The following is a 17268-nucleotide window of genomic DNA, read 5'->3' on the forward strand; positions in this document are numbered from 1 at the left end:
CCCCGCCCCTCGACGACAACGACTGGTTAAGCAGAACCGGTCCACGCTCGGGAGAGGCGGGGTATGATGAGCGGTGTCTCTAAAGCCAAACGAATCGTTTATCCTATGAGAACGGAGGTGTCTGTGGGCCAATTGGGTGCCGGAATAGAGGCCCCGCCCACAAGCATGCCGAGCCAATCGGGTAGGAGTAGCGAGTGGGCAGGCAGCCACTGTGCGACCTAGCGGAGCTGCGCAGCATGGCGGGCGGGGCCCGGGAGGTGCTCACTTTGCAGTTGGGACATTTTGCAGGTTTCGTGGGAGCACACTGGTGGAACCAGCAGGTGAGGTCTCTGGGCGGCTGCCCCAACTAAGCCTTTCGAGATCTCCAGCCTTTCCTTCCGTCCTGTCTGTCGCACCATCCCTAAGTCCAGTCCTTCCTCTGTTGCCTCCCCAGGATGCTGCGCTATGCAGACCGACCGATGCCAAGGAGCCGCTGGGAGAGCTGTGCCCAGACGTCCTGTACCGGACGGGCCGGACGTTACACGGCCAAGAGACCTACACGCCGAGACTCATCCTTATGGATCTGAAGGGTGAGGCAGTGGCCGGGGTCAGTCAGTTTCAGGCGTTCCCCTTCGCGCGCAGAGTCTCTAGCATCCGTTCGCTTCAAGGTCCTCCGCCCCGACTTACACTAGGCTGAAGGACCAGAGATGAAGAGCCATAGGGAGAAATAACTTCAGTATGCCAACACCCGAGGGATGCGAGAAGGCAAAGGCTTTATTCCATTCAAGAGCCATCTCTGGACACTGTGGGACTCCCGTAGGACCGCTGGGTGTGGTCTTTGCCCAGGTCCCACAACTAACAGCTAAGCCGAGAAATGAAGGATGGAATCTAGATTCTCCTAGGCAAGGTTTTTTTCCAACTCATGTATATTCAAGAAAGCTTGGAAGAACCAAGTACTGCAGTGATGGTGAAAGCAGGTTGTCTGGTGATCAGAGGAAGATTAGCTGAAGGACGGGAGGGACTGGACTTCACTTAACATTGCCTGTTATTTTTGTGCAGGTAGTCTGAGCTCCCTAAAACAAGAAGGTGGACTCTACAGAGACAAACAGCTAGATGCTGCCATAGCATGGTATTTGTGTATTTGGAGAGGAGTGGGGAATGAGCACAGGAAGCTGGCGAACTCAGGAAAACTGGCACTATGATCAATCTCCGATTTCTTTCAGGCAAGGGAAGCTCACCACACACAAAGAGGAACCCTATCCCAAGAACCCTTATCTCCAGGACCTTCTGAGTGCAGAGGTGAGGGCCTTTGCCCTGAACTTTTTACCCACCCAGTGCTACAACTAGAGTGCCTCCACTGGGGCAGAGGGGGAAAAAAAGAGAATTTTAGTTATATTAAATGCCTTAGAATGGTATTTTGGGAAAAAGCACTTTTTTCTAGAGGACTGTGACTACATGAACCGAAAGGAGGCTGTAGGGTGTGGCTAGCAAAATTGGGGAGGGTAAGTCAACTTTTGCCTCTAGACTTCGGTGGAACTAACTGCAGATTTTCTCATCCCTCCCAGGGAGTGCTGAGTAGTGATGGTATCTGGAGGGTCAAATCCATCCCTAATGGCAGAGGTGAGACTTGTCTAGATACCGCAGAATGGGGAACCGGGCAGAGCAGGAACATGGAGTAAGGTACATTTCCTCTGCTTTTTTTTTTTTTTTTTTCCAGGTCCTCCCCCATGCACCACTGCTGCAACTCTAAAACCACTGATCCCCGCAGAGGGCAGCATCAGGGTCTGGTCAGACTTCCTCAGAGTCCATCTCCATCCCCGGAGCATCTGTATGATTCAGAAGTACAACCATGATGGGTATGGGGGACCCCAGAGACTGAGGCAAGGAACCGGGTCTCCACCAATGTTGGATGAGGCTCTTTTGAGGCCATCTTCCGGGCCTTCCCCCAAAACTAGATGTGTTGAGCAGGTGGAGGGGATAGACGTGGGGGAGCCCTGTAAGTCCTGGATCGGGTTTACGCATGGCAGGGAAGCAGGTCGCCTGGAAGCTTTCGGCCAAGGGGAGAGTATCCTGAAGGAACCTAAGTACCTGGAAGAGCTGGAGGACAGGCTGCACTTCTACGTGGAGGAGTGCGACTACCTGCAGGTAGCTGCGTGGCATGGTGGACACTGGGACAGAAACTCTTCTCGTTCTGCTGTCTTTCATCATCACTCACCTCTCTCCAGGGCTTCCAGATACTGTGTGACCTGCACGATGGCTTCTCTGGGGTAGGCGCAAAGGCCGCAGAGTTGCTACAAGACGAGTATTCAGGGAGGGGAATAATAACCTGGGGCCTGCTCCCTGGTCCGTACTGTCTTGGGGTGAGTAGTGCTTGGGGGAAAAAACAGTCACAGGGTAAGGAGGGGAAAAGGATGGAATCATAGCCCGGTGAGAAGGTTGCTGAAAACAAACTATTCTCATTTCTTTCACCAGGAGCCCCAGAAGAACATCTACCGCCTGTTAAACACAGCTTTCGGTCTGGTGAACCTGTCTGCCCACAGCTCTCTAGTCTGCCCCTTATCCTTGGGTGGGAGCCTGGGTCTGCGACAGGAGCCACCCGTCAACTTCCCTTACCTTCGTTATGACGTAAGGCTCCACATTTTGTTCTGACGGCAGTTAGTGACGGGACACCCCCCACACCCCCTCATGTACAGTCGCCAAGTCAGCCTTTTTCTGCTAGTGGATCTTTTTTTTCCCCCAATTTTATTTATTTTTTCGAGGGGGAGGCATTAGTTTATTTATTTTTAATGGAGGTAACGGGATTGAACCCAGGACCTCATGCATGCTAGGCATGCCCTCTACCATTGAGCTACACCTCCCCCTGGATCTATTCTTCAAGCCTCAGCTTGAACACAGCTCTGATGTGGCCTCCTATATCACACTGTCCTGTGCTTGTCCAGCCTTGGGCCAAACACACCCCTGTCCCAAAGCACCTGGACCTCTCTGCCATTACTGTTCTGCCTCCACATGCTCTTTTCTCAACCCAGAAGGCCAACTGCTCTTCTTGGCATCCTCTTTACAGGCCGCTCTGCCCTTCCACTGTAGTGCCATCCTGGCTACAGCCCTGGACACAGTCACTGTCCCTTATCGCCTACGTTCCTCACCAGTTTCCATGGTTCATCTGGCCAATATGCTGAACTTCTCTGGGAAAAAGGTATGAAGCTTTGTAAGGGGTTGGGTCAGAGATGGGGATTTGGGTCAGAGCTGAAGAAAAGCTCCATAACTTGATTTCTTCCTTACCTTTAGGTGGTAATGGCAGGGGCGACCATCCCCTTCCCCTTAGTTCCAAGCCAAACCCTTCCTGATACCCTGATGCAGCTTGGAGGGGCCACCCCCTGGACCCCACTGTCTGCATGTGGGGACCCTTCAGGAACACGCTGCTTTGCCCAGTCAGTGGTGCTGAGGGGTCTAGACAGAGCATGCCACACCAGGTGAGGACCAGGGGTCCATAGGAGCCCTTGTCAGACTTTTTTGTTTCATATCTTTTTCTAATACATCTCTGGACAGGCTCATGGCACTTCCCAGCTCTTCTTCCCTCTGACCCACTTAAAAGAAAAAAAAGACACTGAGCATCTTGATCCAGCTGATGGCCTGAGAACATAATTCTTAGTTTCTTATTCACACTGCCACAGATTAAAGGTGGTTTTGGCTTTGTTCTGGCAGTCAGCTCACTCCAGGGACACCTCTGCCCTCCCCGCTCCATGCGTGTGCCACCGGGGAAGAAGTCCTGGCCCAGTATTTGCAACAGCAGCAGCCTAGAGTCAGGAGGTCAGTACAATGCTCGCTCCCACCCTCCTCCCAGACCCCGACCTCCCCTGACTTGTGGTCACTCAGCTGTTGCTCTCTTGCCCCCACAGCTCTTCTCATCTGTTGCTGACTCCTTGCAAGGTGGTTCCTCCTTACCCTCACCTCTTCTCCTCAAGCCTCAGCCAGCAGGGTTTGGTTCTGGATGGTCCCTCAACTGGGGCAGGTATGTAGGAGGTGAAGAAAACCAAGATTTCACGCGTGAGAGAGGTTTACTCTATCCCTTCCTGGATACAGGCACTTTCAAGGTTCCCAGTTAAACACTCCTTTATTCACTGTATAGCTCCTGAGAGAAGTGTTCTTCCTCTGGAGTACTGCATACAGAGGGGAGAGGACACAAAACTTACTGAGTTTCCTACACAGTCAAGTCTACCAGAGGCCCAGACTTCCCTGTGTGTAAGACAGAGTTCCAGGGTAGAGTAACAGTCCGGTCACAGGGCTCCTGTTTCTCTCCCTCCGCAGCAGTGGAGAGCATCCCTGTGCTTGGTGCCCTCTGCTCCTCTTCATCCTTGAACCAGACCCTGGGAGATTTGGCCAAAGAGCTTGCCAGACTCGACCTGCGGCGCTGGGCCAGCTTCATGGATGCCGGGGTGGAACGGGATGACCTAGAGGAGACGCTGCAGGAGCTGCGCAGCCTGGCCCAGTGCTATCAGGCTGGCGACAGCCTCATGGACTAAAGCTCCAAGAAGAGGAAAGAGCTAGTTCACAATAAAAACCGCTGGATGCAGGAGCTCAGTGTCTTGGGACTGGCTACACCAACATACACATTTATTACATTTAGAAACACTGTGATCAGATCACAGAACAATAAATATGTACCATCAGACAAAAAAACAAAAACAGAAACAGTAGAAAAGAAGCCGAGCCCCACAATGCTCTTCATAAAGTAGATTCCTAAGGTCTTCACAAAAGATGTCCCCAGATTGCCTTGTCCTCGTCCCCGGACCCTGCTCCTCCAGCTCCGTGTACTGAGCTCAAGAGTTGTACAAGCGAAGTACAACCGCCCTCTCCCCCATCAGGGCGCCTGCTGGGTTTGACTCCATGCAGATGACATCCTCGCACTCCGGAGTCTCACTCATCCAGCTCTTCCTCAGACAGAAGGTCCCCGTGGTCAGACAGCTGGTCTGTGTTGCTGGTACTGGTCGCGTCGTCCTCATCCTCGGAGCTGGCCTCGCAGGCTGTGTGGAAGAGCTGCATGAGTTCTCGGAAACGGTGGGAAACCTAGGAGGAGAGGGGAAGAGTTGCATCACCTTTCTTAAGTTAGTCTCGTTTTAACATTTATTAAGCACTACACACCAATTTAAATAGTCTTGTTTGTTCCACACAGTAAGGCTGTGAGGGCTGTGTCCTCCTTTACAGATTAGGAAACAGGTCAAGAGGCTAAATAAACATTTTGCCCAAAGTCACATTCTTTCTAAAAACAAAACTAGAATGCAATCTCGGGCTTCTACCCCAAAATGCCAGCCCTGCCTCTCCTCCTAGAGCCACTATAAGTCAGGGCCTCCTTGGGAGAGGCCTTTACCACCACCAGTCACCTCTCAGTTAGCCATCCTGTCTTCTTCTTGCCAGGCCCTCTCCTTGGTTCCTCTGGGGCTTGATGCTCTAACAGGCCTCCCTGCCACTTACCTCAGCAGGGGTCTTATTTCCTAGCTGCTGGGAGATGATGCTAAAAGTCTGCGGCTGTGCTCCTTGCTCCTGGCACATGGTCAGAATCACCCGGTCAGCTTCCCTGTAATCCACATATGGTGATTAATCTACATTAGTAACATGGGTGTGTTACAGGCATTTGCCAAACACACATCATCCATCCCACCTACCTGGTCCACAAGACCACCTTCTCCCCCGTGGAGCTGACCTTGCTGTTGTTGGCACACACTGTAGCTTCTGTGGCCTTTGGCTGCTGCTCCCCCACTGGACCCTTGCCCTGTATCCCACTGGGTTTAGCCAAACCTCCTCTAGAGGCTTTGGGAGAAGTCTCTGAGGTGTCAATTCCTGATGAAGAAGATTCATGGACAGGGGACACCCTGTCTGCTGTCTTCACCCCAGCTCTGCTTGAAGGCAGCCAGCTCTCCTGAGTGTCTGGTTTCCCAGACACCTGTCCTCTCCCTAAGTCTTTGGTCCTTGAGGAAACAGGACTTGGGAAGGAAGCAGGGGGCTCAACAGTTTCAGGCGCTTTCTCAGCTTCGGAAGCATCCCAGCCCAGCATGGGAACCTCTGATTCACCCCCTGCCTGATGGCCCTCAACCTCATTCTGAAGTCTGGGAGATGCCTTGGGGCAGGGGAGAACCTCAGGCCCAGCCTGGTTACTCCTAACAGTGCCCAGCACAGTTCCGGCATTGGAGGGAAGCTGAGGAGTTTCTGGGGAGCAGGGTGGTGGGCCATCCACGAGAAGCCGGTCTGTAAGAGTCACTTCTTGAGGGGACAGCAAAGTGCTCCCCGCTGCCAAGCCTGTTTAGGAGGAAAATAAGGATCTAAGGGGATGGACAGGGTAATGATGGACCTAAGGACTACGAACTACCACAGGGTCACTCTGGCAGCTACTGTGATGAAGTTCTAATCTAGAAGAGTGTGGTGAGGGTCAGGGCTGAAATTACTTATACAAAGACAGAAAGTCCGACTGCCAATGCTGAGAATGGCTGGGTCTTTAGAATGCAGATCACAGAGGATCTGGAGACAAGGGTAAGGGGCTCAGGAATGGGAACACGAGAAGAAAATGCTGAATCATGTTGATTCTGTAGCACTCTTAATTCTGCAAAAGGGCTGAGGCCACAGGAGAGAAAATTAAGGGTGGACAGGAGATGGGTTTCCTATTGGTTTACTAGTAAAAGAGGTGGTAGTCCATCACGGAAAAGACCATTATTTATCCAGGTTCATAGACGTTCTTGCTTGAAGCCCAGGAGAATGAGATAGGAAAAAAAGGGAGAAAGGCTGGGTTGGCAGTCGGATCACTCACCTGGAATAGGCATCTCTCCCTTTCTGGTGCTCCTGCCAGTCCTGCTCTGGGTGGCCTCAGTGCTTTCTCGCTCCTCTGGGGCTTCTTCCTCCATCACGTCCTTGCCCTGCCCGGCTTCCTTAGCACCGGGCATAGGACTGGCCTCTCGGTGGGGGCTGCCGCCCACCAACTCATGGGGCTCCTTGCTCTTGTAGGATTTGCTGTCGCAGACCTGCAGGGATGGCCTTCTGGGTCAAGGGTCTCCTGACCTCTTTTGTCTTAGGGGCCAACCAAAGGAAGAAGCCCTGCCATGATGCAAGTCAACCACATGCACATCTGCTCCAATGATTTCAAATGGCCCAAAAAAGAGTATTGAATTCTACCACTCCTTCTCCAACCGAGGATTTTTGCTGCCAACCATCCCTACTCTACAGAACCAGCATTCCCTTTGGGCTCTATTTTCCTCACACAGGCTTGCTTCATTGAAAAAAAAATTTTTTTTGAGGGAAATATATGAACGGGTTGATTTTTCTCCAGTTCCAAAAGCTTTACTACAGGATCCTCTTTAAAAAGCAAAATCCATTATATATTTTTAAAAGATTCTATTTTCCATACACACACTAATGTACACATGTACTGCATTATTTATCCATGTGTAATCTTTTTAGGAATTCTGTAAGACACACATCTGTGGTAGCAAAAATATACCCCAAACAGAAGGCAACCTGGGGGTTGCCCCAGGCAGTTCTGATACCCTGGGCACCAGGCCCCTCCTCACCTTGCTGCTGCAGTGGCTACAATTTCTCCTTTTGCTCTTCTTCAGTTTGGAATCACCTCCTTCATGGCAGGAACAGGCACAGTCCTTGGCCCCATCTGGCCACTCAGCCTCCTAGGAGATACCTGGGCTTGGTTAGCTGCCAAGCATTTTTGGTACCAAGAGAGGAAGCTAAATTGTGAGCCATCTGAACAAGCCCACCCCCTGACCCCCTCCCTGCTTCCTTTCTCTTTTATTATACACCATCTCTTCACATTGCCTGGGGAAATCAACGCCCAAACTCAATTAAAGCCTATTTTGAATCCCTGAAACAATCCTTAAACGACCCAAAGACTGATATATCCCAGTTGCCCAGATGTTTCAAGAAATATGAAGTAAAATACAATCTGAGGCAAAGTCACTGGAGAGCTCCATCACGAAATATGATCTACTCACTCGTCTGTCTTTGTTTCTGTCTCCCTGTGCCTTGAGCTCTCCCCTCTCTTCCAATCCCCTTGAGAGAGGGCTTTGTACATATGGAAGGCTCACTCAATGATACTCTCTGTTCAATAAACCCAAGACATAAGTACCATTATTATCCCCAATGACGATGAAGAAACTGAAACAAAGAGAGATTAAGTAAGTTGCCCAAGGTCATTCAGCTACTAAGCAGCAGTTTTTCCCCAAGAAAGAATACAAGACATGTAGTGAAAGGCCATGAATTAAAAAGACTACTTCCTGGAGAACAACAGAGAGCAGTGAGCGTGAGCAGACTCGGGCCAGACCACCTGGGTGCATAAACTTGCACTGCCACTTATTAAACGTGAGACCCTGGCAATGGCCCCTCTCTGCATTTCAGCTTCCTCTTCTGTAAAATGCAAACAAGAGCAATTTTTTCAGTGTCCTGTGAGAATTAAATGAGTGAATAATTCATGAAAAATAACTCCAAGAGATACATGACACTCTGTAACAAGCTAGGTATTAGCTGTTGTCATAATCAAAATGAGGAATCCTGGTTCCATTTTTCATATGAACAGAAAGAAGAAGAGCCAAAGATAAGAGAAACAGCTCTGAGCCAGAGAGAAACAGATGCTTCTAATGAGGCAATCAGGGGTGGGGCCCCTTCAGCACCTGCACTGACCTTCCCAGGGGCTCTGCGTGTCCACAGCAGCCCGACCATTTGTTCCTGCTCCACGACTGCCTCGGATCCCACACTAAGTCAGAGACCCACTTAGACAGAAAACTCAAGTCTGATTCATGAAAAATAAATAATCCCCAACAACCTGGTATACCTTATCGTGATTTTGGACCCCAATTTCTTTTCTTCTTTTGTTCTTTGAGGCTGTGGGTATCTTGGGAGGTTCCTCTTCCTCTTCCACATCAGGCAGGGCCACTTCTTCAAAGCCATCAAACTGGGGAGGAGTGGGTGCCACTCAACACAGACCCTGGGCAGGTATCCCTCCTACACACGACCTTCCCCTTTACAACCCTACTGCAGCCTCACAGTCTGTACCTCATACTCTTTCTCTTCAGTCCAATTGATCTCTTCAAAGTCACCCATCCGGCTAGCTGCTGGGCGCAGATGGTCAAAGAAGATGGAGAACTCATCCTGTAGGTGGTCATGGCCCTTGAGGAGCTGCCACATCTGTGTCTTGAGCTGGGGAGGGTTGTAGAGGGAGAGATGAAGTCCCCAGAGCCTCTCTGGGCCACCATTCCAAATCAATCCCACACACTTCCGAGTTCTACTTTCCCTGTCAACTGGGAGACACAGAGAAACCTCTCTTTGATAACTCAGAGTTCTTAAACTTCCTCTCCATCCATGCTTCCCTGCACAAGAGGGGTACAATGCACCTCGTTTTAGTGAGCTTCGCTTTAATGCACTTCAGACACTGCGTTTTTTACAAACTGAAGGTTCGCGGCCAACCTGAGTCAAGTGAGTCTACCAGCATCATTATTCCAACAGCATTTGCTCACTTCATGTCTCTGTGTCACATTTTGGTAATTCTCACAACATTTCATACCTGTTCATTATTTTTATATATATTATGGCTCTATGATCAGTGATCTTTGATGTTACTATTGTAATTGTTTTGGGACACCACGAACTGCACCCATAGAGACAGCAATCTTAATCGATAAATGCTGTGTGTTCTGACCACTCCACTGACCAGCTATTCCCCCTCTGTCTCCCTCTCCCTCTCCGCAGGCCTTCCTACCCCCTGAGACACAACAATATTGAAATTAAGCCACTTAATAACCCTACAGTGGCCTCTAAGCATTCAAGTGAAAGGAGGAGTCACACATCTCTCACTTTAAATCAACAGCCAGAAATGATTACGCTCAGTGAGGAAGGCGTGTCTAAAGCCGAGACAGGCCACAAGCTCGGCCTCTTGTGCCAGTCAGCCAGCTCATGGATGCAAAGGAAAAGTTCTTGAAGGAAATTAAAAGTGCTACTCCAGTGAACACACAAATGATGAAAAGCAAAACTGCCTTACTACTGATATGGAGAAAGTTTTAGTGGTCTAAGATCAAACCAGAAGACCGAACCAGCCACAACATTCCCTTAAGCCAAAGCCTACCACGGCCCTAACTCTCTTCAGTTCTATGAAGGCTGAGAGACAAGGGGAAAATGTAGAAAAAAATTTTGTAGTTAGGAGAGGTGGTTCATGAGGTTTATGGAAGGAAGCAGTCTCCAAAAATGCAAGATGAAGAAGCAAGTGCTGATACAGAAGCTACAGTAGGTTATCCAGAAGGTCTAAGATGATAATGACGGTGGTTACACCCAACAACAGATTTTCAGCGTAGAAAAGACAGCCTTGTACTGGAAGAAGATGACATCTAGGACTTCCACAGCTAGAGAGAAGTCACTGCTTGGTTTCAAAACTTCAAAGGACAGATATCTATATCTATATACACATATACACACATACATACACATATGTATGTGCATGTATAACTGAATCACTTTGTTGTACACACGAAACGAACACTATAAATCAACTACACTTCAATAAAAAAAAATTATTTTTATCCAAAATAAGAATCTGAAAAGAAAAAAATATATGTATGTATTTGTATAACTGAATCACTTGCTGTATACCTGAAACACACTGTAAAGCAGCTACACTTCAATAAAAAAAAAAAAAACTTTCAAGGACAGCCTGACTCTTTTGTAGCAGCCAGTGACTTTAAGTTGAAGCTAGTGCTCCTCTACCATTCTGAAAACCCTAGGGCCGTTCCATATTATGCTAAATCTACTCTGCTTCTGCTCTTTTAAAGGAACAACAAAGCCTGGATGACAGCACATCTGTTGACAACATGGTTTACTGAATATTTAAGCCCACTATTGAGACCTACTGCTCAGAGAAAAGATTCCTTTCAAAATACAACTGCTCATTAACAATGCACCTGGTCACCCAAGAGCTCTGATGGAGACGTACAGCGAGATTAATGCTGTTTTCATGCCTGCTAACACAACATCCATTCTGCAGCCCATGGATCAAAAAGTAATTCTGACTTTCAAGTCTTATTATATAAGAAACACATTTCAAGTAAATCAGAACTATGATGGGGTATCACCTCACACCAGTCAGAAAGGCCATCATTAAAACGTTTACAAATAACAAATGCTGGAGAGGGTGTGGGGAAAAATGAACCCTCCTACACTGTTGGTGGGAATGTAAATTTGTGCAGCCACTATGAAGAAGAGTATGGAGGTTCTTAAAAAAACTAAAAATAGAAAGGGGGGAGGGACAGATTAGGAGTTTGGGATAGATAAACAACAAGGGCCTACTTTATAGTACAGGAAACTAAATTCAATTTATTGTAATGAGCTGTAATACAAAAGAATCTGAAAAAATATATATATGTATATATATGTATATGTATAAATGAATCACTTTATATACCTGAAACGAACATTGTACACCTGAAACGAACATTGTAAATCAACTATACTTCAACAAAAAATAAGAATTAAAGACAAAAAACCTCCCCAAAACCTGAGTTACCATATGATCCAGCAATTCCACTTCTCAGCATATATCCAGCAAAAATCTAAGTCAAAAAGAAACACGCACTCCAATGTTCATAGCAGCACTATTTACAATGGCCAAGACAAGGAAGCAACCTAAACGTCCATCAACAGATGACTGGATAAAGATGTGGTATATACATACAATGGAACATTAAATTACTCAGCCTCTAAAAAGAATTAAATAATGCCATTTGCAGCAAGATGAATGGACCTAGAGATTATCATACAAAGTGAAGTAAGTCAGACAGAGAAAGACAAGTGTCACATGGTATCGCTTATATATGGACTCTAAAAAACAAATGATGATACAAATGAACTTATTTACAAACCAGAAATAGACTCACAGACATAGGAAACAAACTACAGGTTACCAAAGGAGAAAAGGGTTGGGAGGGAAGGATAAATTAAAAATTTGGGATTAATATATACACACTATTATATACAAAATAGATAAACAACAAAGATCTGTTGTATAGCACAGGGATCTATATTCAATATGTTGTAATAACCTATAATGAAAAAAAATAAGTATGTATAACTGAATTACTTTGCTGTACAACTGAAACTAACACTTTAAATCAACTATACTTCAATAAAATTTTTAAAAATTAAAAAGATACATTTAATAACACTATATTGTGATTCCTCTGATGGATCTGGGCAAAGGAAATTGAAAACCTGGAAAAGATTCTACATGCCATTAAGAACATTTGTGGTTCATGAGAAGAGGTCAAAATATCACCATTAACAGGAGTTTGGAAGGAGGTGTTTGCATTCCTCATGGAGGACTTTGAAGGCCTCAAGACTTCAGTGGAGGAAGTAGTTGCACGTGTGATAGAAAACGGCAAGAGAACTAGAATTAGAAGTGGAGCCAAAAGACGGGATTGAATTGTCGCAATCTCATGACAAAACTTCAACAAATAAGGAGTTACTTCCTACAGAAGAATAAATAAAGTGGTTTCTTAAGATGGAATCTACTTCTGGTAAAGATATGTAAAGATTGTTGAAATGACAACAAAGGATTTAGAATATTACCTAAACTTAGTTGATAAAGCAGAGTTTGAGAGGATAGATTTCAATTTTGAAAGAAGTTCTACTGTGAATAAAATTTTATCAAACAGCATTGCATGCTACAGAGAAATCATTCATGAAAGGAAGAGTCAATCATTGCGGCAAACCTCACTGTTGCCTTATTTAAGAAACAGCCACAGCCACAGCCACAGCCACCCCAACCTTTAGCAACCACCACCCTGATCAGCTGGCACCATCAATACTGAGGCAAGACACCTGAGCAACAAAAAAATTACAACTCACTGAAAGCTCAAATGATGGTTGGCATTTTTTTTAAACTGAAGTATACCTGATTTACAGATGGCTAGCATTAATTAAGGTATGTACACTATATTTAAAGTGTAATGCTGTTGCACATTTAACAGGCTACAGTATAGTGTAAATATACTTTTTACATGCACTGAGAAACAACAACAAAATTTGTGTGACTCGCTGTATTGCAATATTCACTGTATTGTGGTGGTCTGGAACCAAACATGCAGTATCTCTGAGGTCTGCCTATATTATTAACAGGTTTGATTCCTAATGACACCATTCTCTATCCCTGCCATACTGATCTCCAGCCCAGGCACTAAGTCAAGCAGAGCCAGGAGGCAAGCCCCACCTGGGCACCATCTCCTTCTTCCTTGGACTTCCATTCCAGGGCACGGAGGGCATTCCTGAGCCTATGAAGGGCAGTCAGGCTCTGGTTTCAGATGGCAACCACCACCTGTCCCAGTGCTTCATGCTTTAGGTAAGTCTAAAATTTCCTTGCCTTCTTCATCCCTTCCAGGAAGCCCATTGCTCAGAAGCAAGAGGATATGGGATCGGTTAGGGAGGGGAGAAGGGGAAGGCCGAAAGCCCAGACAATGGAAAGGCAGCAAAACAGGAAAGAATACCTCAGTGATTTCCTGGGGCAGGCAGTCTGCACAGCTCTGGAGGACCTTGATAATCTTCTGGTGGTGTGAGGGGTTCTCTGCAAAGCAAATTTCCAGCTGCCGGAGAAACTTGCGACTCTTCTCAAAAGCCTGCTGCTCCTCAAACTACCAGAGTGGATAAAGGGCAAAAGAGGAGTCACCTATACAGCTTGAGTAGGACTTGATGGTTCTAAGCATAAGAATCAAGAAAAATGTGCTGGGGGCATGCGGGATAACAAAGCTCTGGTTTACAACTGTGAGGTCTTTTTTAGGACCATAGCATCTGTCCCCCTTGGGTCACTGGGGTCTACCAACCCAAGACAACTAAAGTATAAACGAAAGATTCAAGGGTTATACATCTCAAGTTGTTTACTGTTTCATGGATTGTGAGATCAGACACATTTCACAGTTTACAAAGAATTTTCACATACCCTCATTTGATCCTCATAATAACGCAGGAAGAGAAGACTGGCACAATGTGCATAATCTCTCATTATCATGTAACTGCTTTAAGACTATCAGAATAATCTCATCATATCCTTTATTCCTAGGTTTATCCTACTGGGATATCCCTCACATTGAGACACTGATTCTTCAACATTTCATTATTCATTTATTTTTAATTTATTATTTTATTTTATTTTGATGGGGGGAGGTAATTAGGTTTATTTATTTTTTCTTGGAGGAGGTACTGGGGACTGAATGCAGGACCTCATGGATGCTAAGCATGTGCTCTACCACTTGAGCTACACCCTCTCCCCTTATTCTCCAACATTTCAAACATCACCTTACCATAGTGGCCTGCCCAGACCACCATGTGTAAAACTGCAACATTATCATTATAAAGCACTATATACTATATATCTTCCTGTATACATATAGTTTATAATTTTTATAATATATATAATTATAATATATATGTTTTGCTGTTTACTTAACCTGACTTTCCTCAAGAGAATGTAAGCTCCGTGAGGGTAAGGATTTTTGTCTTTTATAATTACTCTATTTCTAGTACCTATAACTTTGTCTGACACATAGTAGGCACTCAAATATTTGTTGAATGAATGCCCATTTCACAACAGTGAGAAGCAAAGAGCATATGATTTCCCTAAGGTCTCCACTGGCAACAGAGGTAAAACCCCTCATGCTATGCATAAAGCAAATGAGAGAACGGGAGTTGGGAAGCTTATCCCTTGAAAAGAAGAAGGCTCTTATGACCTTACTGTAGGGGAAGGCAGTCTGACTGAAAGCAGTGGGAGATTGGAGCAGTGCTGACCAGCGCTATTCAATCCCAGTCTCGCTCTGACCCAGGAATCCCAGTGTGCTGTCTTTGCCCATCTACTTACTAATCCACAGGCCAGAGCTTGCTCGGGCAACAGGAAAGCAGCAAAGTCCTTCAACAGCTGAGGCCAGTCTTGGAGCAGAATTTGCAGGCTCTTGTAGAGATCCACGGCTGTCTGCCTCTGAGTACTAGACTCAAATTCATAGATGACCTGAAGGAAGTCCTCGTACTTGCCAGGGCTATGCTGCAGGGCTTCTCGTACCTATACAGAAGGACTTTCAATCATCAACACCGTTTCTTTGGGCCCCAACAAGAAACAGTGGTACAGAGGGAGAAGGAGGAGTTACTGTTAGAAAGCTCTCAAAGTATCCTTCAGAGGCTACTCCTCTGACAGGTCCTAAGATCTGGCTGTTAGTGGGAGACACAGAGCCATGAGCAAGGCACAGCTCCTTTTCTGGAAGTGGGCAACTGAAAAGCCTTCATTTTCCAGGGACCACAATCCCACCCACTAAACCAGGTAAGCTTTTCTCAAGCTCACAACCCTAAACTCTCCCTCCAGATTTCAGCTCTGTACTGAAACAGGTAAGAAGTGCTTGGTATATACATTTCGGCACAGTATCATCTGAGGGTAAATAATATATAAATTACCAATGTTAGTAAAATATTAGGAGACAAAAAAAACAGAACAAAACGATGACTATCACTGCTAGTACACCACTTTCCTGTGGGGGGGGGGGGAATAAAAGAACCAGCTGGTTACCAAAAGGATGAGATAAGGATAACTACCAGGAACAGGTTGGTTCATGTCTCTGAGGATCACTGAGGTCCACTGTCTGGCCAGGGCACCAAAAGTCTTTCTTCTGAAGCCAAGGGATCAGTAAAGATCCTCATTAGCCTATTCAGTCAAGTCATAACCTCTCACTCATGATGGGAATCATCTTCCCCCAATTTCTGGGCAATACAGGGGTGATGTTAAGGTAGTAACAATAAATCTGCTTATGATTGAACCCTGCATTGTTGTGGTTCTCTCAGACAGTTCTTTTGGTAATTCTAGGAAAGCAAAGGCAGAGGCATAGAAGGCTGTTGCGCAGCCTGAAGAGCAGACTTCACTTTTAAAACACCTGCCTAGAAGGAGAAGCAGTCTTATTCAGAGGGACTGGCAGTAACAGGAAGCAGCATTTGCCTACCCTGGTCAGATAAGCCTGAGCAAAGGCCAAATCCTTCTGCTCCCTGAGTGGGTCCCGCTCGAGGATGTCCTCATCATACAGCAACAGCAGCTTGGAGGTGTCCTTGCTGGCCCTGGCACGGCTCCCCCGCTTGTTGCGAGCTCGATGATTGCTCCGGCCCTTTCCAGCAGCTTTGACGCTCTCTCCTTAGAGTACATGCGAAAAAGACTGTTTCTCTGTCCCTGCAACCCCTACTCTTCCCACTCCACCAATGTACACCCTCCCATCAAAATCCTTCTCGATGTTATGGGGCAATTCAGGAGAAAGGCTGTTGGAAAAATGGTATGAGAGGCACATCTGTCTTTGTGAGGAACAAGCAGTGTTTTCCAAAATAAACACAGCTCTTGGCCTCACATGTGACAGATGAATTAAGAACCAGTATAAAAATTTACGTGAACCAAATACAAATACAAAGCACCTGATGAGAGTCAAACTGAAAATTTCTGAGCACCGCTCCGCTACAATGGCACCAGGTTAAACACCTGTTCTGAGGAAGGGAGGCTGGCAGGAGGAGCCAGAGGATCTCCTCTGGAAACTGGCCACCTGGTTTACAAGCTAGCCACTCTGCACATGTCCCTCAGAAAATGGGGTCACTTGAGACCTGCCGAATACAGGCTTGCCCAACTCACCTGGTGGGGTCCTGCTGGTCTCCACCTCTGGAGCAGTCTTGGGGGAGGCAAAGGTGGTAGGAGGCTTCTCGGCAGGGTCTCCAATCGCTTCGTCTGTCATTTCATCCTCTTTCTGCAGGCTTTCCATTCCTTCTGCTTCTTCTTCCTCTTCTTCCTCAGGCTCGGAGTTCTCTTCCTGGGAGTTCTCTTCCTCAGACTCACCCTCCTGGCTCATGCGCCTTTCAGATGCGAGCCAAGTCAGTTTCTCCATTGTTTCCTGCAAACCACCCCCCAAAGAGTGATCATGAGGCCTGTAATGCCTCACCTAGCACTGACTGCAAAGAGCTTTTGAGGAGGAACTGAGGTTAATCATTTGGAGCAAAGGACAGGAGGGAGCAGATGTGTTTTGAAAAGTCCATCTCTACCCTGAAGATAATCTTCCTTTGCCAGGGTCCATACTTATGATCTATTTTTTTGATCATTTAAATTGTGCTCAGGTAATTCAATTCAAAGTTCAGATGAGTTTAAGTCAAGTATAATAAGTAAAATTTCACCCTGTGCCTCTCCTCTCACTTCAATCCTCAAATTCTGTCTCCTAATGCATTCAAAAGTCAAATAAAAATGATCTTAGGACTATGTCG

The 17268-nt window shown here is 46.4% G+C and overlaps 2 protein-coding genes across 12 annotated transcripts in view; one reads left to right on the plus strand and one right to left on the minus strand.

Moving 5' to 3' along the window:
- The first annotated feature begins 191 nt into the window (after positions 1-191).
- Positions 192-4552, plus strand: MSTO1 (misato mitochondrial distribution and morphology regulator 1). Of its 3 annotated transcripts, none has more exons than XM_064477839.1 (14): positions 192-320; positions 434-569; positions 1039-1108; positions 1203-1278; positions 1545-1599; positions 1697-1835; positions 2007-2124; positions 2205-2339; positions 2452-2604; positions 3041-3172; positions 3265-3449; positions 3682-3786; positions 3876-3988; positions 4260-4552. In XM_064477839.1, exons 1-14 carry the CDS (start codon positions 237-239, stop codon positions 4424-4426), a joined length of 1668 nt encoding a protein of 555 aa, XP_064333909.1. In that variant the 5' UTR covers positions 192-236; the 3' UTR covers positions 4427-4552. The 3 variants fall into 3 exon arrangements, with proteins under 3 accessions (XP_064333909.1, XP_064333908.1, XP_064333907.1); XM_064477838.1 differs by having other exon boundaries at positions 4285-4552; XM_064477837.1 differs by having other exon boundaries at positions 1697-2124; positions 4285-4552.
- Positions 4072-17268, minus strand: part of GON4L (gon-4 like) — a 67356-nt gene continuing 54159 nt past the window's right edge. For 3 of the 9 annotated variants that reach the window (XM_064477832.1, XM_064477831.1, XM_064477833.1), the window contains 11 exons: positions 16649-16904; positions 15981-16165; positions 14858-15055; positions 13494-13637; positions 9022-9165; positions 8801-8920; positions 7533-7643; positions 6776-6986; positions 5640-6270; positions 5449-5551; positions 4072-5043 (listed from right to left, as the gene is read on the minus strand). In XM_064477832.1, the coding sequence (XP_064333902.1) occupies positions 4894-5043; positions 5449-5551; positions 5640-6270; positions 6776-6986; positions 7533-7643; positions 8801-8920; positions 9022-9165; positions 13494-13637; positions 14858-15055; positions 15981-16165; positions 16649-16904 (2253 nt within the window). In that variant the 3' untranslated portion in view covers positions 4072-4893. The other 6 variants (XR_010377481.1, XM_064477835.1, XR_010377482.1 and 3 more) reach the window with 6 other exon arrangements.

This window comes from Camelus dromedarius, chromosome 23 (genome assembly GCF_036321535.1).
Source record: "Camelus dromedarius isolate mCamDro1 chromosome 23, mCamDro1.pat, whole genome shotgun sequence".
In the NCBI taxonomy this organism is placed as follows: Eukaryota; Metazoa; Chordata; class Mammalia; order Artiodactyla; family Camelidae; genus Camelus; species Camelus dromedarius.